Genomic DNA, 25,373 nt, shown 5'->3' with positions numbered 1-25,373 from the left:
GACCAGGCTCACTAGGTTACTATAATTTCTCAAGCTTAAACATCCTATTCATAATTTTTATAGAAAAATATAGAATATTGATTTCAAACAATATGAATTCATGTCAAATGTAAATTCTTTGGTGAATTTCTGTCAGAAAATATTATCAGTTTCAGGGAGGTGAAACCTGACTAAAATAATGGCTTTCTGAGACTCATAAACCCAAAGGCAAGGGAGTTACTTGCCCACCTGGGACCTTGCTCTTCTCTGAGTACTTCCCCATTCTCCACGCATAGGAAACTCATCCACATCTCCCACTATTTCTGAAAAGGTTTCCCTGAACATCATGTCCCCAAATTAATACTTCTTCTAAATCAGTTTTTATTACGCTCCAGAATCATCTCTTTGAAGACTTCTGTGTCAATCTGTCTCCCTAATAAAATTTAAGTAGCTTGAGAACAAGAGCTATATCCTTCTTATCTTTCAACTTTTATAAAGCTTTTTATTTTGAAATGATATCGATTGATGGAAAATTGCAAAATAGTACAGAGAGGTCCTGTGTACTCAAAAGTAAGACCTTACATAGCTGTAGTATATTCTCAAAACCATGGAATTAACCTTGGTACAATCCACAGAACTTATTCAGATTCACAGCTTTGACATGCAGTCTATGTGTAGGTGTGTAGTTCAGTGCAATTTTATCACATGTATACATTGTGTAACCACCACCACAATTAAGATACAGAACTGTCATTGCCACAGAAAATTTCCCTTGTGCTCTCAGTAGTCAACAACCATTCCACCCCAAACCTTTTTGAACCTAATTCCTGGCAATCACTAATACATTCTCCATCACTGTAATTGTATAAATGAAATCATGAAGTACATGACCTTTTGATACTGGCCTTTTTTCACTCACCATAATGCCTAGAGATCCAATCAAATTGTTACATTCATCAAGTTCGTTCCTTTTTATTGCCGAGTAGTATCCTATGGATCCACCAGTTTGTTTAACCATTTTACCCACTGAAGGACGTCTGGGTTGTTTCCAGGTTTTGGCTTTATCTTTTAACTTTTCAGTCCTTAGCCAGGTGACTTGGAAACAAACAGCACTCAATTAAAATTCAATGATTTGCATTAATTGCTAGTCTCATCCAAAGCTGAATTCTGTGCTTATGTAATCTCTAATATATATATTGTTCTAAGGGGAAATGTCAGTTTCTCTAAAAGTATCCATTAACTTGACTACACAATCCATCACTCATAGTTTAATCTGACATTTACGGATTGCAAAACATGGATGTAGTTCTCATTGTATTTTACAGTTCTAATGTAATTTAAGAAGTGCTGGAGTGAAAACAGATTGCTGGTATTCTTGACAGATTATGAAATACCTCTGCCAACCAGTGTCAAGGTGTGACAGGGCTTTAGTCCTATCAAATCTCCATCAATGGAAATAACATTTCCCACAGAGCCAAATGAAAGTAATAATAATAACAACAATAATATAGTACAGTCATTTAAAATCTTAGGTAAAGTATAAATAAAAGCACTCATTTCTTTCTGTGCCTCCTACCTTCATTTGTCATTTCAATTGCTGTGCAAATTGGTTTCCTGACCAAACCAGTCAACTGAGCAAAGTTAATTTTTTAGAATACTATGTGCCCTTTATAAGCTTCTTCAAAATAAGCACTTAAAAAATACCTCCAATGCCCTATAACTGTATCCCCTTCCCCAAAGAAAAGATCACTGGAAATTCTACTATAGGTAATGAACTCTTGGTCCTAGATTCTGTCAAAGCATGTCATCAACAGTGTGGAGTGGTGAAACTCTGAACAGTGAAAAGAAAAGCCAACAAAATAGAATGAAGGTGGAGAAAAAAAAAATTACTAACCACATACTCTACAAGGGTGTCACAAGGATATATGTATACTGTATGTTTATAAGTTATAATAAAATATCTATTATAAAAATAGGGCATGTGTGTTATAGAAAATTAGAAAAATTCAAATGTTAAAAACTTCTTTCATGCTAAGTTGCTCTTATAAATGAATATTTTTGGCAGTGGTATAATATGCATCCATATTTTTAGTTATTTCAGGTCATGAAGACAAATACAGAAAGTTACATGGTTGCAAAAAATTACATACAGCTTAGTGCTTTTAATATTGAAAAGACTTAGTTTTTCTAAGTAATCAAAGACCAGAGAAACACAATGTAAAGTACAGAAAATATTTAATAAGACATAGAATCATTGCTTCCTAAGCAGATTACCTAAAATATAAAGAAAAACCTTTTATAATCTTTTATTAAGACTAATAATCTAAGATAGTCTATGGTTTTAACAGAGAGAAATGAAACTCTAGTTCTGTATCAGCACATTATTGAGCAAGTCTGGCAAGTAGTTGGTGCTCAGTAAACCTTCCTAATACAAAAATGCCATAAGGAAAACCTTAAGTGTTGGCAATGATGAAGATCCCACCCCAAATGTTTCTTGGGGAAATTTCTTGTAAAGTCCCTGAATTAAAATTGATCTTCACCATGAAGAGCTCATTGATTCTCCCCATTCTTATGCTATTATATGCTCACCCAATTTTCTCTACCTTTAAGCCAAAAGAATCATCTTCCTGTTTAGACTCGGTAGCAACTTATTGTTTCTTTTCTTCCTGGCCATTTTGTGCCTGGCCCTTTCCTACCCTACATTTACATTGACTTGATCTGTGGTCCTCTACCAGAGAGAGACCACCTGGGTGCAGGGCCTTACCTTACCTCTCTCAGCAAGTCTGCAAGGAGATTTTCATAGAGCCAATACCCAATAAATGGTATGCCACAGAATTTCCATTGGTGATTTTCATTCTTCATGAACAAGATCTTTCTCCCTATCTTGATGACTCACCCTATACCCATGTACAGAACCAAACAAGAGGCAGAAAGGAAATTGTGTCAATTCCTCAAGGGTAGCTTCATACAGAGCTAAGCACAGAGCAGTGTCATCTTTAAACATCCTGATTCTTCCCCTGTTGTAAGTAGGGTGGTGTTCTCCCAAACTTTAGTCATTCACATTCCTCAGTCACATTTGCAGTATCTGCATGCCATTTATGATACTGCTTATTTAAAGTCCCGAAATAAATATGCTTATTTAAATTTAAAAAAAAAATACTTTCTGAAGCTACTATAAATAGGAGGGAAAAGCATTATTTGCTCCAACTTGAAGATAACCATAAACATTATAACAATAAAAAGCAGATAATTGATAATAAAATACAGAGATGCCATGACTAGTCTGGGCACTTGAGAGGTTTTTAATTTTAATTTTAATTTTAATTTTGGCACTTGAGTTTTAGAACTGCCTTCTTTTTGTTAAATATGTTCTCTTGATTTGAAAGGGTGAGGGGCGCGTGCTAGAAATAAAGATGTAGACCAAAGCTGGACTTTCTCCCTGATGCACTCAGAAGGTTGAAAGAAATTTGATAGTGAGTCTTCAGTAGGATGAGTAATGGTCTCCTAAAATGTTTTCATTCCAGAAACCTGTGAATATATTCCCTTCTATGACAAAAGAGACTTTGTAGGTGTGATTAAGTTAAGGTGGTTAAGAAACTTGAGGTGAGAAGTTTATTCTGGGTTATCTAAGTGGGCCCAGTGTAATTACTGGGGTCCTGAGAAATCAGAGTGAGACAAGAAGGTCCAAGTCAGAAAATATGACAATGAAGCGACCAGAGTCGAGGAATGTAAGCAGCCTCTGGAATCTGGAAAAAGCAAAGAAACAGATTCTCCCTGAAGTCTCCAGAAAGAATGCAGCCCTAACTACACCATGATCTTCGATTTCTAATCTTGAGAACTGCAAGCAAATAAACTTATAAGATTTTAAGCCACTAACTTTGTAGTAATCGGTTACAGCGGCCATAGGAAATGAATAGAGACTAACTCACATACTATGGGGTTCAAGGATATTTAATACCATGCCTGTGTGTCAGCTAAATATTTCATAGCCTTCGTGGTGTATAGCCTACACTTGGGGAAGCACTGCCCAATAAACTCTACTAGGTCATCAAGGGAAATGATATCCGTACTCTAAAGCAACTGCAGAAGAATTTAGGGCCAAGGCAGTGAAGCTGGTTGCTAAGATGATGGCTGATTATAGGGGAAGCTGTGTGGCTGGTGTCCTGCTTCCTCCTCTACTTCGACCTCCCTTTATATTGTAGCATCCCGCTGAGGAGACATCATTCTTGAATCAGCCCTCCTTCAGCAAATGGACTCTGTGCTGAGGTAGGTCATAGCTATTGTTCTTTCTGCTCCTAAATTGCACAGATGTTTCTTTAAATTAAAATAAGGTTGGGAATATTTTCTTAAGTCAAAGAATGGTTTATTTTGTTCTTGTTAAATTACAAAAGTTAAAATCTGTTTTATATGGACAGTTTAGAAACTTACAAAGAAAATGATAAATAAACAATATCAGCACCACTAAGAAAAAACTACTCAATATTTTGGTAGATTTCTCTCTGGTCCATTTCTGTTTGTGTCCATCATAACTTTAAAATATTCAATAAATATAATTTAGTAACCTTTATTTTCTCCATTAAAATATGCTATGTATACCTTTGCATTACCTACAATATATGTCTACAGTATATATGTAATGACTGACTAGTATTTGTTTTAAGGATGAGCCAGAGTTTATTAAACTATTTCATTCTCATGGCTGTTTAATGTTGTTTCCAATTTTTTTTTTTTTTTTTTTTTTTTTTTTGGTGATGCAATTTACCATTTATTAACCTGTTAGTATTTGAAGTCATGGTCCGACCAGTTTCCTGGGATTTTCCCAGGGAAAGCATATCATGAGTCAGGCAGAGGGCCCAGGAGCAAGCCCTAAGAAACACCATTATTTCAAGTCCCATACAGCAAAAGGTACTCCACAAGACACAGAAGGAACTTCCAGTGGTAGGAGTAAACAGTGTGAGGAGTGGGAGGAAAGTTCCAGTGGCAGGATGGTCAACATTCTGTTTCCAGCAGAGATCACATACGTACAGACAAGAGTCCATTGGATTTGGCAATCTTGATGTCAGAGTAAAGCTATGGGTGGAGATTACTTCCCATTAAGTTCTTTCTTGACCTTAGTATGTGGGGATGTGATTTAGACTTTCTGCTTTCAAAGTTCAGATGAGTAGATATGTGAGAGGAGCTTGGTATGGAGCCAGTTTGCAAATGTTCTCTCTTCCAATAGGATGATAAATTCTTTGAGGAATAAGGAAGGCACATAAAGATGAGTAAGACCCAGTCCTAACTCTCAGAGTTTATAACAAATAAGATTTAAGACAACTGTAGTACAAGATGGGGCATGTATTATAAAATATTATGGGGATTTAAGAGAAATACACCATATCTAGACAATCAGAAGAGGCTGCTTCCTTCTCCTCAGTTGTTAGCACAGAAATATGCACATATTTAATAATTAAACTATATTACTCGCTGACTTTTTCTCTAACAAATCTGGTGGATTGTTGAAAAGTCTCATTTAGTCCAAGATCCAAGGAAACTTCAAACTCATTCATGAGATATTTATTAAAATAACACATTTAGGGAAAAAAAAAATCAATACAATGTATACATCATTACCGAAAACTGTATACCATCATACAAAAAAGGAGTTTATTTGGGGAAAGCGATTCCTAATTTATGGCAAGTTTTACTTTCAGAAATAAGACCACAAAACAACACAATCTAATTCAATCTTAAAGGCTGGCATGCTGAGCAAGGAATGTTCTTATTCTTTGTAGAAGCTCCTTCTTTACACTGTCAGGTACCAGGGCTCTGCCTTTTGGTGTGATTTCAGCCACCAAGTCATCAACAGTAACGTGTTCTAGTCCTTTTTCTTTAATTACCTCTTTACAGTGTGCCTTCAATTGATCCTTCCAGCCACATTCACTTAATTTAGCTCTCAGCAACTCTTTGAGGCGTTCTCTTTCTCCAGTTTCTATCAACTTTTGGTTAATCGCTGCTCTCATCTGCGCATCTTTGTTCATCTTGCTAACCACCATCACCGCGGGCGAGGGCCGTCCCTTCCCAGCGACGAAATGACCCTTGCGCTGACGACCGTTACCTACCACACTCTTCGGCTGCCCAGACTTAGGTTGTTTCCAATTTTTCACTCTGGTTTTTATAAAGATCTTTGTTCATCAGTGATGGATCCTAGAAATAAGTTTCTAAATTTATATTTAACTTTTTTTACATATTGCCAAATTTTCCATTAGAGAGTTTACATTTTTTTAAAAAAAGAAACATTTTTGAAGGAAATTAGTTGCAAATTTGAGTAAATAAAAAAGAGAAAATAAGTGGTAACAGTTTTTGGGAAAGAGCAAAAAGAATCTTTTTATGTCATATTTCATGTGATAAGCAAGGGAATATGCTTACCTTCCCCTTGACTTAATCATCTGCTGGAGAAAGAAGAGTGCAGAAAGAGGTGCTTTGGAAATGGACTAACTTCTTAAAGGGAAAAAAGAAAATTAAAATTTTTTCCTTAGGGTATTTAAATGAACGTATAAACTCTTCTGGTGTCAATGTTTTCAGGCTGCAGAAAGATGTAGCAAATGGGCATTCCTCATTATGGCAAAATGTGAAAGGTCATTTTCAGTCTTTGCCTGTTTCAGAAAAAATCTCATGGTATATGCTCAGCCAACAATAGATTTGATGGGTTAATTGATAAAGACCATCACACTGTGTAACCTGAAAGAAAATGTCTGCTTTGGTTTTCTATACGGATCATTAGATGGAAAACTCCAAAGAACTCACTTGCAAAGTGTTGTCACGGGAAAGCCCAGACAGCCAGAGCAGCTGAGCATCGGGCCAGGAAGCTTTGCCTAAACCTCATCTGCAAACTGGTAACCACTAACATGCATGGTCTGTTGTCAGGATCACCTGTGCACCTTACTATTCTAACTGAAATAAGAGGTAGAAAATTTCCAAGCTTTATTGTCAGTCTTCTCTACCTCCAGCCTACAAACTGATGTTAATCCTAATAATAAGAATGATAACTATCAATAGCAACAACATATTAAGTATGTCGCTGTGCCCCTCACACATATATTATACTTAGGCTTCACAACAATGCTGCAAGGAAGGTATTTTATTATTATTATTATTATTATTATTATTATTATTATTATTACTACTACTATTATTTAGGTAAGAAAAGAAAAATCAGATAATTGTCCGAGGGCCAATAGCTAGTCAGAAGCACAGTTGGGATTTGAGCCCACGTCTGTCAGACTCCACTATTCTCTATTATCTCTTGTAGCTGGGACTCATACTAGATGTCATCTGTGACTTGAAGCTTCTTGATATTCCCAGGCTCCATAACTAAACCTACACGTCCTCATGATTGCCCCTTTAATGGCCTTGGGAAGTATTTTTTTAAATAAACAATGACAGCTAGAGTCTTTTATGATCTTGAATTATTCCAATTTTTATTAGGTATATTACAGATTTTAAAAAGCAGAAAAATATGTTTTTCATCAGTATCTTTGAGGACATTGTTTTAATATTGTTTATAATGTTTCTGGATTTTTGTTGTTGTTTGTTTTTATCTATTTTGTTTGATGAGTATGAATGTGATTAATAGGCTGCATTGTCCCTTTTGGAAATATACACCAGACATACAGATGATTAAGTAAACTGTTCAAAGAAGGAAATCTTGGAGAGAATCTTCTGGAAATAATATGTCATATATCAATATTAGTGACAGAGCTAGGTAGGTGACCTGCTGCTACATTCTGGCAATGGAGAGAATCCGAAATGCAAGAATGCATAAGAATGAGAAGCAACCTCTGAATACAGAGACACTTGCCATTTAATTATTTTAAAGGGGAACAGTGGCTAGTGTTAGGATGTCCCCTGAATGATAATGACATGAAAGAGGGGCCTCTCTCTTGATTCTACTTGCTCTTTATTCTTTTCATTCCACACTGCCCCTGGTTGCCTCAACCCCCATCATGCTAAAGCTGATCTTAAACATTTGGGCAAACTGTTTTTTTTTTCTTCTCAGTCTGTTTTTTTTTTTTTTTATTAGTACAATTGACATACCATATTCTATTAGTTTAAGGTGTTCAACATAGTATAATAATTAGACATTTATATAACTTACAAAATGATCACCTGAGTAAGTCTACTACCCCTCTGACACCATACAAAGTTATTAGAATATTATTGACTGTATTTCCTATGCTGTGCTTTACATTCCCATGATTATTCTATAGCTACCAAGTTGTGACTCTTAATCCTTTCTCCTTTTTCACAAATTCCCCAATCCACCTCCCATCAATTTGTTCTCTGTATCATAGTATGTTTCTCTCTTGTTTGTATATTTTTTAGATTCACATATATGTAAAATCATGTTACTTGTCTTTCTCTGACTTATTTCACTCAGCACAATATCCTCTAGTTTCATGATGTTGTTGCAAATGGCAAGATTTCATTTTTTATGGCTGAGTAATATTCCATTATATATAAGCACCACTTCTTTATCTATTCATCTATCAATGGACACTTAGGCTGCTTCCATATCTTGGCTATTATAAATAATGCTGCAATGAACATAGGGGTGCATATGTTGTTTTGAAGTAATTTTTTTTTTTTTTTTTCAGATTTAATGTGTTTTATTGATTAAAATATTACATTTGTGCCAATTTCCCTTCCCTCTGCTCCCCTCCACCCGGTGGCCCCCTCCCTCCAGTTGTCCCCCCCTTTTAGATTATGTCCATTAGTTGTGCATACAGTTCCTCCCAACCTCTGTCTATTCCATTCCCTCCTACCATGATCCCCAATTCCTATATCATCTCCCTCCCTCTCCCCACTCCCCCTCCCTGTTGACCTCCCCCCACTATGCTTCCCTTACCCACAGTTCCTTTTCCACTCTCGTTGCCTGTTTCGTTTGCCTTTGTTTCATCTCCCTATCTTCTGTTATTTAAACCAGTCCCTTTAACTTCTCATATAACAGTGGTTTGGATCTAATGAACTCTTTCAGTTTTATTTTGTCCTGGAAACACTTTCTCTGTCCTTCTATTCTGAATGACAATTTCGCTGGATAGAGTATTCGTGGTTGTAGGTTTTGGATTTTCATTACTTTGAATATTTCTTGCCAGTTCCTTCTTGCTTGTAGGGTTTCCCTTGAGAAGTCAGCTGATAGTCTAATTGGGACCCCTTTGTACATAATTCTTTTCTTCTCTCTTGCTGCTTTTAAGATTCTCTCTTTATCTTTAATTTTTGACATTTTGATTATAATGTGTCTTGGGGTGGTTCTCCCTGGGTCCAGTCTCTTGGGAACTCTCCTTGCTTCCTGGACCTGCAGGTCTATTCCCTTCCCCAAGTCTGGGAAGTTCTCCTTTATTATGTTTTCACTCAATTTTTCAAGTTCTAGTTCATCTTCCTCATTCTCTGGCAAACCAATGATTCTTATGTTGGGCCTTTTATAGCTGTCCCAGAGGTTTCTGATCGTCTCATTGTTGCTTCCTATTTCCTCTCGCTGCATTGGTTGACTGCTTCTTCCTTCTCCATATTCCACTTTGTTGAAATGAACTCTGGATTCCTCACCATCTGTCTCGTACGTGGTTTTGTTCCTTTCGTTATGAAAGTTTTTCGCTTCTTTCATATCTTTTTCCTGCTCTTTTGTGAATTCTGTAAGCCACCTGATAACAATGGCCCAGAACTGAGCCTCTGACAGGTTTCTTATCTGTTCATCTGTCAGGTTCTCTATCTGCTGTCTGGTGAGCTGCACCACCGGGATCTCTATAGTTGTTTGCCTCATTTTGACAGATGCGTTTTGTTTTCCTGGGCTGGCTGTCGGGGGCGGTGCCTGTGTACTCGTAATGACCCAGCGACCGGCGCCCTTTGGCATCACAAGTCAGCGCCCGGCGCCTGTCTGCGACCTATTTCGTAGCCCTGTGGTGCTTTCTTTCTTTGGGGGCGGGGGTCCAAAATGGATACACACAGTTATTCCGCTAGGAGACCGGGATCCGTCCTCCCGCGCCCCTGGGCCTCACTGTTCAAGGCGATGCTGCGACTGCTCTCCCCAGCGCCCGGAGTCGCGCACCGGCAGGGGCTTGATTGGAGTCGCGCCAAGCCTCCGGGCTTTTTCGCCGCCCCGCCCCCGCCGCCGCTCCGCAGACAGCTTTGCCTTCTTTAACTCTTACCTGCCCAAATGGCACCGCTGGTTTATAACTTCATGTGTTGGGCTTCCGTGTAGCTTTATTTTCTGGAATTTCTAGTTATCCTTTGTTTTGAAGTAGTTGTATTCCTATCTGGTTGTAGAGGGAGACCTAGCGTGTCCGTCTAAGCCTCCATCTTGGCCGGAAGTCCGAAGTAATTTTTTTGGATTTCTCAAATAAATATGTCTGGGCCTGTTTTGTCTGTAAAATAAACCAGCATATCTGCCAAGTTTTTGTCAGCCTCAATATATTATCTTCCTACAAATGCCATCACTTCCAAAATCAGAGCTGAACAACTATGCACTTCTGCACCCTACCAGCCAGGGAAATTCCAGCCTCTTCCCCTTTCATGTCTTCAGTGACCCTTCCCATGATTTTGGTGCTTCATGCTATTCTCTGTCTGACCCCAAATTCTAAATTTGAACCCACCTAAACCTGACTTTCCATCAAGTGCTCCAGGTCTAAAATAATCCCCAGCCATTTCTCTACCACATCCATCAAAATTTTCAAAATCTCAAAGGGCAAAAACATAAGTAGAAATTTTCTAATTTTTTAAAAGAACCCAGGTATAATGTCAGAGGAGAGATTTCGGAAGCAAAAAAAAATTTTTTTTAATTACATAAGGCTCTAAAAAGATAAAATAGATTAGTAATAGATGGCCTTCATATACCCTGTTTCCCTGAAAATAAGACATACCCTGAAAATAAGACCTAGTGGCAGTCATTGCTACAGCTCCCCCCAAATTCTTGATGGAATTCAGAGTTTGGCTGGTTATGCTGATATTTGTGATCACACAACTACAGTATATTAATAAACATTGATTTTTTGTTCAACAATAAATGTGAATTCTTGTTCAAGGAAAAATAAGACATCCCCTGAAAATAAGACCTAGCGTGTCTTTAGGAGCAAAAATTAATATAAGACACTGTTTTTTGGGGGGGGGATACATGGTATTTATCATATAATATCCAAATTTATAATCTTCACCCATTTTAAAGCTTTTGGTGATCCTAAAATTATAAATGATTACAGGCCACAGTACTCTGGTTGTATCGGTCCTGGCTTACATATTAGTGTTTTACTTTATTTGGCTATATAATATGATAAAATCCACACAGAAAACTAGTTGAAGTCATAATTGTTCTTAAATGACTTTAATTCTCTTCAGTTATATAAGTTAGCAGAAGAGGTTTTCCTCTAAATTTCTAGCACAAGTTAATGTATATGTGGTCTCTGATGTTGTGACATTTAATATACAACATACACATTGCAGATTACATGTGAAACTAACTTATTTAAATAGACAAAATTATATCTGAAAACAAAATTTAACTCATACATTGGCAAACTATTTGAAGTCCTTCTGCCAAAATTAAGCTTCCATAAAACACTGTTCGAAAACTACCGATATAATTCTAACTAAATTTGAAAGATCCCAAGGCCTAGATGGGGCAAGTATCCTCCATACAATTCTACAAGTTGCTACCAAGAAACCGCAGATGCTAACTCTTACTCCAGTGTTTTTCCCACTTCACCTGAATGCCTCATTAACCAAGTTCCTTCTTTATTAGTGGAGTTTCAGGCCTTACAACAAAACAATGCAGAAAAAATTTTCATAATTAGGGGAAGAAAGATGTTTTGGAACAAAGGCATTGACTTAGATAGCTCCTAAATTACTTATCTACCTTCCTGAATAAATTAATCCTACATGTGATTGCGATCAGGTTTATTTATCTGCATAAATTTACTCACAAGTCTTAGATCACTTTAAGTTCAAAATTAATACTTCTTCTGCTGGTTTATATATAACAGGTTAAAAAATTCAAAGACTCTCCTTTTTCTAATGCTATTTCTCAAATTGCCTAAGTCTTCAATCATGAGTCCAGACACCCTGCTCCAAAAACCATAAACCGGAGTGAGGCTTCAGATGGAGTTCAGAATCAATACTCAATCTAGGGCTATTTTGAAACAGAGACAACTTCAATGCTCTAATTTTCCTTTTTTGGTGTAATGTGCACATGGAAAAATATCCTTTCACATATCACATTTCCAGCCATGTTTTACATCGTTCAGATGACAGATTGACTATATACAGATGTCACTGAGTTCTCAGGATTAGAAGAGACCTCTGATACAGACACTTCAATTTCTGCTCTTCCCTGTCACCAAAATGCATTCCACTAGGAACTGTGTCTAGCTAGCTCTGTGATTTTTTTTTTTTACTAATTCTCGCATCACAGTTATCTTCCATCATGATTTGAAAACATATTCTGTCAATTCATTTCAAATTTTTTTCTTTTTTGGTACATCCTTCGGGCAACCATTTTGATGATAACTATAATAAATCTATTAAAAGATGAAACATTGGGAATGTCAATATCAAAAGACTCTATGATAACTTTTCCCCCTTAACTGCTAAGGGTACTTAAGAACATTATTTTGCTGTCACTGAAGCAATTTTGGAAGTTCAAGCCCTTTACTGATGTTCTCATACCTCTGTTATCTCTTTATTGAGTGACTTGGATGCTAAACATCTCAATAAACCATGGAAAGTTCTATTTATCAGAATATTTGCAAAATTCCCGGGGTAGGGATGGGTTAGGTAATTCACTGGTATTTTCTACTTGACATCATGCAGACCAAATCCATGTGATCTTATTCTCTAGACTTTGCTCTATTTATTTGTTAAATGCAGTCCATTTTTATGATACTTAATTAATGTTTAAGTCCGCTTTGAGATGAAAGAAAACTAAACTAACACAAACCATCATTAGCGGTTGTAGAAATGAGTAATCCACATGTTTGGTTCATCAACACCTGTAGTTTCTCCTGATACAATTTTAAAATCTCAGAGAGGTAGTGGTTATTATAAATTATCATTTTATTACATGTTTTGATGCTGGTGGATACAAGGGAAACATTAACCTTAAAAAACCCAGTCTTATTTCACCATCTGGGACGAAATTCCTCTCTGCGGAAAGAGCCATGTCGGAACAATTTGTATCATGGGGATTATAGCTTCTCTCCTGGCAGAAAGGGTATCTGTGAGTGCGGCACACAGCAGCCCCCCAAAATCAGCTCTTCCTCAGAACTATTTGGTTCACCTGATAAAAATACAAATTCCTGGGCCCAAAATCTAGAGACTGCTCAGTTGGTCTAGAATGGAAACTGAAATCAGCATCATCAATCACATGATTCTCAGCCTGATTTTCTTGTATATGAGTGGTAAAGTCAAGGTGGAAAACTTCATCACTACCTGGTCTTATTTAAGTCAGTTCTTTGAAAAAAGAAAAAAAAACACAGTTAGTATATGCATTTGTTGTCCAGAGGATCAATGTGTTTTCCAGATGATGAGAATAAAATACTGCATCTGTCGAGAATAGGGAGTACTTCATAGAAATGACAATGAATAACTGTCACATATTTTTCTCACCTGGAAAACAGATAGCTACTAAATCATAATGACAAGCTTATATGCAAAACAACTTTTGAAGGATTTATCAACAGTTAAAAAAAGTCAATAATTTTAAAAACATATCCATATACCTTTTCTAAGTAGCATTTGTTTTTCAGACATATATTCATCTACTGTGATGACTGTAGGCCAAGATTTCTCAACCTCAGCTTTTGGGTCAGTAAATTCTTTTCTGCGGAATCTGTACTATTCATTGAATGTAGGATGTTTAGCAGCATCCCTGGCCTCTACCACTAGATTCCAATAACATTCCTTAGTGGTGACAGCCAAAAAGGCGTCCAGACATTGCCAAAAGTTCCCTAGAGACCAGTTCACTTCCAGGTAAGAAACAAGCTTGAGAAAAATCATGTAAGGTCTATGGGATTCAGGATTTTGTAACATAAAGTAAAGGAGGAAAAGTGACATTCATATGAGTGGAATCAGAGAAGACTATGCAATAAGTGGTACTGGCACAATTAAATAATTGCTTAGAAAAAATAATCCAGATTCAATACCTACCCATACTGAAAAATAAATATTAAATTGTCCAGAATTCTAAACTTTTGAAAAATTTAGAAAATATAGAATATATTTTTATAAATTTTGTGTAAAGAAAATCTATCTAAAAACATCAGAAAACCCAGAAACCAAATATGAAAATTTCAAGAGACTGAGCTCCTTTATGATAAATTCAACAGAAAAGATCAACAAAACTAAGAACTCATTATTTTGGAAAGATAAATAAAATTGATGAAACTTTAGCTAGATAAGAAAAAAAAAAAGAGATGGGTCAAATAAAATCAGAAATGAACTGAGGTTAACAGCTGCAGGGACAGTTAAGAGGGGCACAGCCCCTGTCTTCAAGTTATTTTTGATTGGGGTAAACACATAGGAGAGACCTGAACCCAGGCTTGAGGGGCTGGAGAAGCCGTCCTAAGTAGAAGAGAGCACAGCAGAACAATGCTGGATGAACTGGAGGACTTCCAGCCAAGATGGAGGCTTAGGCGGACACGCTAGGTCTCCCTCTACAACTAGAGAGGAATACAACTACTTCAAAACAAAAGATAACTTGAAATTCCAGAAAATAAAGCTACACGGAAGCCCAACGTATAAAGTTATAAACCAGCGGTGCCCTTTGGGCAGGTAGGAAGAGCGAAAGGGGGTGGTGCTGTTTGCGGTATCACCAGGGACAGTGGCAGGGAGAGCAATCTCAGCTGCAGTCAAACCCCGGCAGCTCACGACCCCAACGCTGGGAAAAGCAACCACCGCATCACCTCAAACGGTGAGGCCCAGAGGGCGGGAGGATGGATCCTGGTCTCCTAGCGGAATAACTGCAGGAATCCATCTTGGACCCCCGCCCCCACACAAAGCACCACAGCGCTGCGAAATAGGTTGCGGATCGCCGCCGGTCGCTGGGTTGTGACGAGTACACAGGCACTGCCCCCTATAGCCGGCCCAAGAAAACAAAACGCATCTGTCAAAATGAGGCAGACAACTATAGAAATCCCGGTGGCGCAGCTCACCAGGCAACAGATGAAGAACCTGACAGATGAACAAATAAGAAACCTGTCAGAGGCTCAGTTCAGGGCCATTGTTATCAGGTGGCTTACAGAATTAACAAAAGATCTGGAAAAAGATGAGAAAGAATTGAAAAACACTCATACTGAAAGGAACAAAACCACATACGAGACAGATGGTGAGGAAATAAAATCCAGAGTTCAAATCAACAAACCAGAACATAGAGAAAGAACAAACAGTCAACCAGTGCAGAGAGAGGAAACGGGAAGCAAGGAAAATGATGAGAGGATCAGAAACCTCTGGGACAGCTTTAAGAGATCCAACATATGGATTATCGGATTGCCAGAGGGTGAAGAAGAAGAACTAGAAATAGAAAAATTAAGTGAAAATATAATAAAGCAGAACTTCCCAAACTTGGGGAAGGAAATAGACTTACAGGTCCAGGAAGCACAGAGAGTTCCAAAACAACTGGACCCAGGGAGAACCACTCCAAGACACGTTATAATCAAAATGTCAAAAGTTAAAGATAAAGAGAGAATCTTAAAAGCAGAAAGAGAGAAGAAAAGAATCATGTACAAAGGGATCCCAATTAGACTATCAGCTGACTTCTCAAGGGAGACCCTGCAGACAAGAAGGGACTGGCAAGAAATATTCAAAGTAATGAAAATCCAAAACCTACAACCACAAATACTCTATCCAGCGAAATTGTCATTCAGAATAGAAGGGCAGAGAAAGTGTTTCCAGGACAAAATAAAACTGAAAGAGTTCATTAGATCCAAACCACTGTTAGATGAGATGTTAAAAGGACTGGTTTAGAAAAAGGAGGATCAAAACTATGAAATCTAAAATGAAAACTGCATCACAAGAAACGACAACAGAAGCTAGGGAATTGGAGCAAAGGCAAACTAAATAGGCAATGAGAGTGGAAAAAGAACTATAGGTATGGGGAGCATATTGGGGGGAAGTCAGCAGGGAAAGGGAAGGGGGAGAGGGAGGGAGATGGTATAGGAATTAAGAAGCATCGTAGGAGGGAATGGAATAGACAGAGAGGTTGAGAAGAACTATATGCACAACCAATGGACAAGGACTAAAAGGGGGGGACAAGGGGAGGGAGAGGGGCCACCGGGTGGAGGGGAGCAGAGGGAAGGGAAATTGGAACAAATGTAACACTGTAATCAATAAAACACATTTAAAAAAATAAATAAATAAATTATTTTTTAAAAAAAGAAATGAACTGATACTACAGAAATGCAAAAGGTCTTAAGAAAGTACTATGGGTAATTATCTTTCAACAAATTGGATAACAAAACTAAATCCTCTCCCAGTTTCAAGGTTTTTGTTTTACATTTTTAAAATCTTGTCTTACTGTTTTTAAAATTTTTGTTTCGTCTTGTTTTGTTTGTTTTAACTGTATCAATTTTTATAGTTTTTACACTATAATGGATAAATTTTTAGAAACATCCTAAGTTAATGAAATAGTACTGTATATTTTTGAATTTTCTAGAATCTCTGTGGTAAATTTAGGGTATGAATATTTATGATTTTAGAGATTAACATCTGAAAAAATTATGCCTTCTGTAATCCCAGCAACCTTGATATTGTGCAATTGTTATTTTAAAATCTTTCCTAAGCATAAACATAAGTACATTCTATTGCATTGTTTTGCAATAATGTTTAAAATATTTCCCAAAATGTCTAAATTTTAAAATTTGACTCGACTTATTTTAGATGTTAATAACTTTATTCTAAAATAAAACAATTTATATCCTTTCTTTAAAGAAGAACCATACCATGTTGATTAATGTAGCTGAGAAAAATTGATTGGTGTCAGAATGAGAATCATAACTTCAGGCATGTCTGACAAAGTACAAGAGTAGATAAAACATGGGTCCACTTGCATGAAGGCTTGGGGTCTTCCCTGAGGTAACTCATGTTGAGAGGAGTAGTGGAGCATTAGCTTGATCAGTATGAGTGTTTTGGTCATTTGATCGTAGAGTGATTCTGACAAGAACATTGAATTGGACTTTCAGACAGATTTCTTGGTATGGCCCTCACTGGACTCAAGGCTTCTGTGTATAAAACCTAAAGAGTGGTTTTCATAAAACTCATTTCAACACTTGGGGAAACCAGCACTAACTTGGAAGCCCTTTCACTGACAATTCAAGCAGAAAGTAGAAATTCTCTCTCCCAGTTTCAGGGTTTTTGTTTTACCTTTTTTTTTTTTTTTTTTTTTGTAACTCTTGTGTTACTGGTTGTTTGTTCTGTCCTGTTTTGTTTGTTTGTTTTAACTGTTTCAATTTTTATTGTTTTTACCCAAAATATATTCATGGGTAAAGTTGCATGTTCTTCTTTGTTCACTTTTTTGTTAGAAAGCTTCTCCTCAGCCACTCTCTTATTTGACCTGCTGTTTTTATGTAATTTTGATATATAATTGATTTACAGATAATACACATTAGGCAAGACCCATTTTGTTAGTTTCAAGATGTTGGAGGCCAAAGAACATAATGCATAACTCACAGACACAGACACCAAAAAAGATGTTGGAGTATCATCAAATCCTCCTTTTGAAGATGGTAACAACAACAAAAACCATTTTAAAAGATCACACAGTTTCATGATAGAAACCTCTGAAGAAAAACTTCTCAGGATATAGATAATTCCACATTGGAGGTCACATCGTTACATTTGGATCTTCCATCTCTGTTTACAGTACTGCTGATGTTTTTCATGGGCTGTGGGTTACTAAGGTAATAATATCATTGTTAAAATTCTGCAGTGGAGAAGAACTGTACTTATTTAACATTTGTTCAAAATGTAGCTCTTTGAATTGGACTTAAGATGGCACTTTCCTGCTTCCAAAATGACAGTTGTGAGCTCATAAAGTTACCCAAGAATTTGAGAGACAAACTGAATTCTATTTTCTCTGCATTATGCTTGTACCCAGGGAGGAAAGTTTCCAAAGGATAAAAAAAAAAAAAAAAAGGTAGGATGAGAAGTTTTCCTACTACCAAAAACATAAGATTCTTTCTGAACTAATCAGTTGATTGGTATCAATTTGTTTAGTAATGACTGTATAATACTCACAAGTATATTAATCCAATGTGGGAGTTGACCTCTCCTGAATATATTGGAGCAAATATGAGTAGATTATATCTCTCAAAATTATAATAAAATTATTAAAAATTACTTTGAATTTCAAATCCAGAAGAAAACATTTAAAGAGACAATTCACTGAGATTGACGTAATTACTTTTCATAGTATGTGGGACTTTGCCTTTGAATGGGGAAGAGGCTATTGAAACATTACATTTTTTTCTGTTTTGGTGTTAATACTAAATAATTAATTTAAATATCTGAATTTTAGTTCTGGCCTTGCCACTACCTAGCTAGGTAACGTTGGGTAAGTCATTTAACATGTCTTCCCGTTTCTAAAAATGAATGAGCTGAATGAGATTTTCTTTCCACTTCGCTATATAACATTTAAAAATCCTAAAGTGTTAAAAGGAGGAACCACACTTATTTTCTACAATTCCATGTTGCATGCACAACTTCAGAGTGCGCTCAGTAGGTACTAGGACATGGGACTCCGCAGTGTGAGACAAATGCTCCCTCTGCTCCTCTAAATTAGGTCAACTCACTCCTCCTTAGCACACATAAGATCAACAGCAGTGGCAATGTTGAAATTATTCCAGGTAAGAAGTGCAGGCTTACCTCATCATAGGTGCAGCCAGCCCAGAGTGGGTGAGGCTGAGACTTCAGGCAGATACGCTCTCATACTCATCATTCTTGTTCCAGCTCCGTCTTCTTCACCAACCACATTCCAAAAGGCTGTGAACTAGTGTAGCTGCTGCTTGCTCAGAATAAAATAATACATATATTTTTTACTTTAAATAATAATTTTTCTTAAATTTTAACACATTTGTTATTTAAAATAACACAAATTCCAGTCTCCTGTACTGCTTAAATATTAGTAGGCTAAGGAATTGCTCTTGTTGCCACACAGTGAAAATAACTGGGCTGCAACTAATTTTCATTATTGAAGAGAGTTTACCAACTATCCTTTGCATTAATATCTCTGTAATTAACTAATGATTACAACTCAAGTAAAAATTTTTATACATGTCTACTTAGTTGAACCAGATAGAAATGGCCCAAACATAGAAGATTCATTTTCTTCTAATCAGTGTTCTCACCCATCACTAAAAATAGAAAATACCTTAAAATATGTTAACATATTAAATAAAAATACTTAACACTACGTTGATCTTCAATCAAAAGACAGTGATCATGTTAGACTTAGAATGTGACTGTAGAAACTTGTAATATTTTCTGCAGATTCCATATCTTTCCACCTAGCCAAGAAAAATAAAAACTAGGAAAAAAGGAAAAGATGCTCCCTATGGTTCTTATTACCTGATGATGAAGAACAGGGATTTAATGAGCTGTATCATATGCACTTAAATTCAAGTTGCGTCAAAGAAAGTTTTACACACCTTCAAGTTAAAGGATTGGTGACAGCAAGTTGTGTGAGGGAGTGGGAGGAGTCAGATGGTACTGGGACATCCTAGACAATGTTTCCACTCTAACTTTGTGTGCTTTCATTCCTATCAAGCAAGCTTATTTAATTTGGTCCAGAATTTGGGGAAAGAATTAGAGCTGGAAAATATGTGTTTTAAAACCTACAGATCCTTCTGACTTTAGAATTAGTTGTTATACTGCCAAGAAAACATAAATGCGGATGTTGGACCATGTCAAAAATCTTGTCAAGAGACTGCATTGTTCACACAGAACTGGGATGTGGCTTCTGATTCTGGTGGCGCATTTGTTCCAAAGAAATGTGAATTCAGTACGTATGCCAACTAAAGATGTGGACCCAGAAGCATTCATGAATATTGTAAGTTGGGATTTTCATAATGTTTTGGGGGAAATGAAGTGCCTTACATGTTAATGTTTGCACCTGTGTATTACCTGCATTATATGTTACATTTATATATGGTGGTAATGTAATTTTTGCTAGCAAAGCAGTCATATATTTGCATATTGTACTGGAAAGTGCTAAACTGCTAAACTGGGTGTGAATAGATTTAGTATAGTTGGGTTAATGACTTAATACCTTTAAACTTTTTTTTGAGTTCTTAGTTTCATCCTATGAGCAGAGAAATTATTGCAGTATCTTGGGCCAAGCATAGACCCTCGGTTATTTTCATTTTGTCTGTGCTTTTATTTCTTTTCCTACATTATCCCATATTAGAAAAGTGTTTTCTCTCATTCCTTACTATTAGGGCCCCCATTCTAATAGCACCCTGCCCCATTCTAATGTTTTCTTGTAACCTTATTTTGAACTGGTATCTCTGTTGACAGACAATAAATAAATGAACACTAATGACTGCTGAAGAGGGCCTCCTATGAGTAAAATTAATGAGTAGTGTGACATCTCTTTAGGTATCCCAGATCATTTTTTTGGCCTATGTTCAAATTTTTAGTGGTATTTTAATAATGTCTGACTTATGGTAACACTTGTTTCACAGCAGATATTGTGATGAAATATTCAGAAATATGAATTTCACTTAATCTTCACTGTCCTAGTCAGTAGATATGATCAACCCCATTTTTCAAATCCTAGAACTGAAATTAAAGTGGTTAAGCAACTTAAATTAGGCCACGCCACATGTAGGTGGTAGAACTACAATTTATAAGCAGGCCTGCCTGAACACATCATTGTAACCAGTATGCAATAAACCCTCCCAGGTGAGAAGTAGAGGCTACCTCCTGATGAGTAAGATGATTGTATGTGGTGTTCATGATCCATAGATTTGTCATAGATTTAACATGCCTTCATAGAGATTTAAGACACTTTTTACAGAAACCTCTTTTGAGAAAACTCTGACATATCAGAAATATTTTGAATCTATATGATGCCAAATATCAGGTTTCTCTTGATCATTCCAAAGATTGACTGACTGTCTTTTGGTGGTTTGTCCAGATAGCAAGTTGTTGTATCTCCATAGGAGCTGGCCCTGAGAAGGTCCCACACAGACTCCTCTGGGCAACTGGGTGGAGGGAGTCTCTTTAGCTGTAGGTAGAGCCATTCTCCCTGAGCCTCACCCACTGTGTGTGCACAGCACCCACACACTGTTGAAGCTTCAGGAGCCCCAAAGTAATATTCATTGAATTGGATTCTGGCATTGAGAAGTTATGTATGGACAAAGTAAAATAGGAAATTCATATGATTGCTGGTATAAGTTAAACAAAATAGAATAATGTAGTTCAGAGTCTGAATGGGTTTGACTCTGTATACTGATTTATATGCACATAATCTATCCTATATTTTCATATAAAATTGACTTCATTTATATATTTTCCTAATAAGTGTTTAACTGAACACTTCTTAAGCCCTTGATACTGTGCTATGCACTGAGATTACTGAAAGATCTAAGAATGTCAAAGGCCTTACTTCACAGAGCTTACAGTCCAATAGGGAAGAGAGACATGCCATTACTAATCGCAAGAACAGTAAAATCAAAGAAGAAAACATAAAATAGGGGACACCTAACCCAGGCAACTTAGGAAAGTTTTTCTGAGAAAAAGGTTTCTTAACCTGGGGTCTGAATGATAAATAGGAGTAACTTGAAAATGTGAGGGTGATTTTTAATTATTGTAGTAATTAATGGTCACTTAGCATCTACTAAATGCCAGGTAACTCAGTTATGTGCATTATCTTTTTACACTCTTCACAATAATTCCATGGAGTAGAAATCGCTGGTATACCTAATTCACAAACGAATTAACCGAAGAATACAAGTGGGTTAAGTAAATTTCCCAAGATCATGTAGCTATTGTGTGTTTCAGTGTGAGAGCCAGGATTAAAACTCAAGCAGTGGGACCTTAGGGCCTTTATCTTAACTACTATGCTCTTTTGTCATATATATTCTTCTATGGTGGACATTTGGCAACTGGCTTTTTCTTCTTTTGTTCCTTTGAAAGCAGCAGCTGATAGAAATAATTCCCTCCTTCTTTAGATGATTACAATTACAATGGGCAAGAATGGTGGGATTACTTAGGAGATCTCCGCTGCTTCATATTTTACAGTTTGTACATGTAACAACTGCATAGAACAGGGGTCCTTAACCAGGGGTCTTACATAGGAAACAAGAAATCTGAAACCCCTCAAATTCACTGAGGGATTCTTGACAAAAAATGTTAAGAACTGCTGCTCTTGAGTCTGTGGTTTTAGAGCTGAAAAGCAACTGAGGAAATGCAAGGCTGCAGGTGTTGTCATAAGGCAAGTGCTCTGATGGCTGCATTAGAATTATCCAATCCTGAACCCAGTGCAGGCCCAGGAACCTGTATTTTTAAGTGCCCCAGACGATTCTGATTTACACCCAGGTTTTGGGATCGGTGCTCTGGTCTGGTGGTTCTCAAACATTAGAGTGCATCAGAATTTCCTGATGAGCTTGTTAAACATGAATTCTGGGCCTTATTCTCAGAATCAGCAACTCAGTAGATTTGGGTGGAAACTGATAATTTGTATTTTTAACAAGTGCCCAAGAGATGCTGATGTGTTTGGTCCAGGGTGGATACTTGGAAAACCACTATTCTAATCCAGTTTCTACACTAAAGAAAAAGAAAATGAAAACTTCAGAGGGTTGGCTTATTTTTCTGAGATAACATGATTAGCTTAAATAAATAAAGGAGTTTTATGTTTATGTCTTCTAACATCAAAAAATCTACTTTTTACTTTGAGATAATTGAGAATATAGGCATAAGAACTGAACTCAGAAGAAATTGTGCCTTTTCTGCAGAGTGAAATCATCCGACATCAAGGCTATCCCTGTGAGGAATATGAAGTCACAACAGAAGATGGATATGTCCTTTCCATTAACAGAATTCCTCAAGGCCTAGTGCGACTTACGAAGACAGGTATGGTACACCCTACGTCATGCCAGCATGGCATTCTTTCCTACAGTAATGACATCCTTGTGATTTGAGTGTGTAAAGGGAAGTCAGGGTTATTGGTATTGACTGGGGACCATTGTTCAGGCCAAAAAATGACTTCAGTTTCCCTATATTCCCCATTGTGTTTACTTTTCAAAAAAGACCTTCAAGGAAAGTCTACTTCTTGACCTCTTGTATAGATATTCTAGAATATCCATTAGTGTTCTCTTGAACAGACCAGACCAACCTAGTGCACACTCTATATTCCCCAACCAAATAACATTTTAAATATCTAAGATGGTGCCCAGATTTTCACAAAAGTCTTTTTAAGAATCAGGCACTGTACATACATTTAAAATTTTCAATACATGTTTCCATAGTTCATATAATCTCCCATTTTGCATATGGAGTTTTTAACAATTGTTGGCTTTTATTCACTTCCATTACTTATTAAATCGAGCCCATCCTTCATCCCTATTTGTCTCTATTTTTTAAATGATCTAGCTCTATGTTTATAGGAACAACCATATTATTGGTCATGAGTTGAATTGATACAGTTTTTTAAAATGTTAAGTGCTTTATTTGCATTGGTTTCATGTAACTTTCACAATAATTCTAAGAAACTGCCACTCGCAGAGAGGTTAAGTAATTTGACCAGAAAGTCTATGCAAGTATCAGTACTTGCTACTATGTTGGAAAACCAGCACTCAAATCAAGATCTGTCTGATATCACAGCCCACATTCTTAACCAAGACCAGGAAATGCTGGGCAGAGGCTCCTGGATTTCAGTGTAAAGAAGCTTCAGGGTTCTCTTTTATTCTAATTTATACTTGTGCCACCTTTTGTAAACCAGCTTTTTAAAAAATACCAGCTGCACAGCTGTACCTTATATATGCCCACCATGCCCTCACCTCAGTGCCTTTGGACTGGCAGTTCTCCTTGCAGACAATGATTTCACCAGATATCTGCAGTTTGTACTGGCCCTTCTTTCAGACCCCTCTATCGCACTCTTTCCCTGACCACCTTATTCAATATAACAACCCCTTGCCACCTATTGAGGGCTAGCCCTTATCCTGCTCAATTTTTCTTTATTTTTTTAAGTATATTTTATTGATTATGTTGTTACAGTTGTCCCAATTTCTTTTCCCTTTGCTCCCCTCTGCCCAGTACCTCCCTTCCCTCTAGCAATTCCACCCTTCTTAGTTCATGTCCATGGGTTGTGCATAGAAGTTTTTTGGCTTCACTCTTTCCTATATTATTCTTAACTCCCCCCTGTCTATTTTGTACCAACCAATTATATTTATCAGTCCCTGCAACATTTCCCCATTTCTCTCCCTTCCCTCCCCCAGCTGATAACCCTCCAAATGACCCCCATACCTATGATTCTGTTCCTGTTCTCGTTGTTTGCTTAGTTTGCTTTTGTTTTTATTTTTTAGATTCAGTTATAAATAGTTGTGAGTTTGTTGTCATTTTAATGTTTATAGTGTTGATCTTCTTCTTAAATAAGTTCCTTTAACATTTCATATAATAATGGCTTAGTGATGATGAACTCTTTTAATTTTACCTTGTCTGGGAAGCACTTTCTCTGCCCTTCCATTCTAAATGATAGGTTTGCTGGATAGAGTAGTCTTGGTTGTAGGTCTTTGCTATCATATTAAATATTTGTTGCCAGTCCCTTCTTGCCTGCAAAGTTTCTTTTGAGAAATCAGCTGACAGTCTTATAGGCACCCCTTTGCAGGTAACTCTGCTTTTCTCTTGCTGCTTTTAAGATTCTCTTTTTATCTTTAACTTTTGGCATTTTAATTATGATGTGTCTTGGTTGGTCCTCTTTGGGTCTAGCTCATTTGGGACTCTGTGCTTCCTGGACTTGCATGTCTATTGGGTCTAGCTTGTTTGGGGCTCTCTGTGCTTCCTGGACTTGCATGTCTATTTCCTTCACCAAATTTGGGAAGTTTTCCTTCATTACTTTTTTACATAAGCTTTCAATTTCTTACTTTTCCTCTTCTCCTTATGGCACCCCTATGATTCAGGTGTTGTAACATTTAAAGTTATCCCAGAGGTTCCTAAGCCTCTCCTAATTTTTTTCAGTTCTTGTTTCCTCACTTTGTACTGGTTGACTGTTTATTTCTTCTTTATGTTCCAAATCATTGATTTGAACTCAAGTTTCGTTCTCTTCACCATTGGTTTTGTATGGATTTTCCTTCGTTTCACTTAGCATAACCTTCACTTCTTCCCTTATGTGGTACCATACTTAAGCATATCTGACAAGCCTGTGATCATCTTTATCACCA

The 25,373-nt window shown here is 36.9% G+C and overlaps 2 protein-coding genes across 3 annotated transcripts in view; one reads left to right on the top strand and one right to left on the bottom strand.

Moving 5' to 3' along the window:
• The first annotated feature begins 4,058 nt into the window (after window positions 1-4,058).
• LIPM (lipase family member M) overlaps window positions 4,059-25,373 on the top strand; it is a 42,186-nt gene continuing 20,871 nt past the window's right edge. Inside the window, exons 1-3 of one of the 2 annotated variants that reach the window (XM_090278005.1) lie at window positions 4,059-4,245; window positions 19,936-20,041; window positions 22,950-23,067. In XM_090278005.1, the coding sequence (XP_090134131.1) occupies window positions 4,229-4,245; window positions 19,936-20,041; window positions 22,950-23,067 (241 nt within the window). In that variant the 5' untranslated portion in view covers window positions 4,059-4,228. Of the gene's footprint in view, window positions 4,246-19,683; window positions 20,042-22,949; window positions 23,068-25,373 lie in introns of those variants that run through there. The other variant, XM_090278004.1, reaches the window with a different exon arrangement.
• LOC150010025 (transcription and mRNA export factor ENY2) lies at window positions 5,509-6,100 on the bottom strand. The gene has a single exon (XM_090279264.1). The coding sequence runs from the start codon at window positions 6,012-6,014 to the stop codon at window positions 5,709-5,711; it is 306 nt and encodes a 101-aa protein (XP_090135390.1). The 5' UTR covers window positions 6,015-6,100; the 3' UTR covers window positions 5,509-5,708.

This window comes from Furipterus horrens, unplaced genomic scaffold (assembly GCF_987537825.1).
Source record: "Furipterus horrens unplaced genomic scaffold, mFurHor1.1.pri manual_scaffold_5, whole genome shotgun sequence".
Taxonomy (NCBI): Eukaryota; Metazoa; Chordata; class Mammalia; order Chiroptera; family Furipteridae; genus Furipterus; species Furipterus horrens.
This window is presented reverse-complemented; position numbering and strand designations above follow the sequence as displayed.

What these genes read in the sequence shown, in the direction of transcription:
- LOC150010025 (XM_090279264.1), bottom strand. Translation starts at nt 6,014, where the DNA reads ATGGTGGTTAGCAAGATGAACAAAGATGCGCAGATGAGAGCAGCGATT.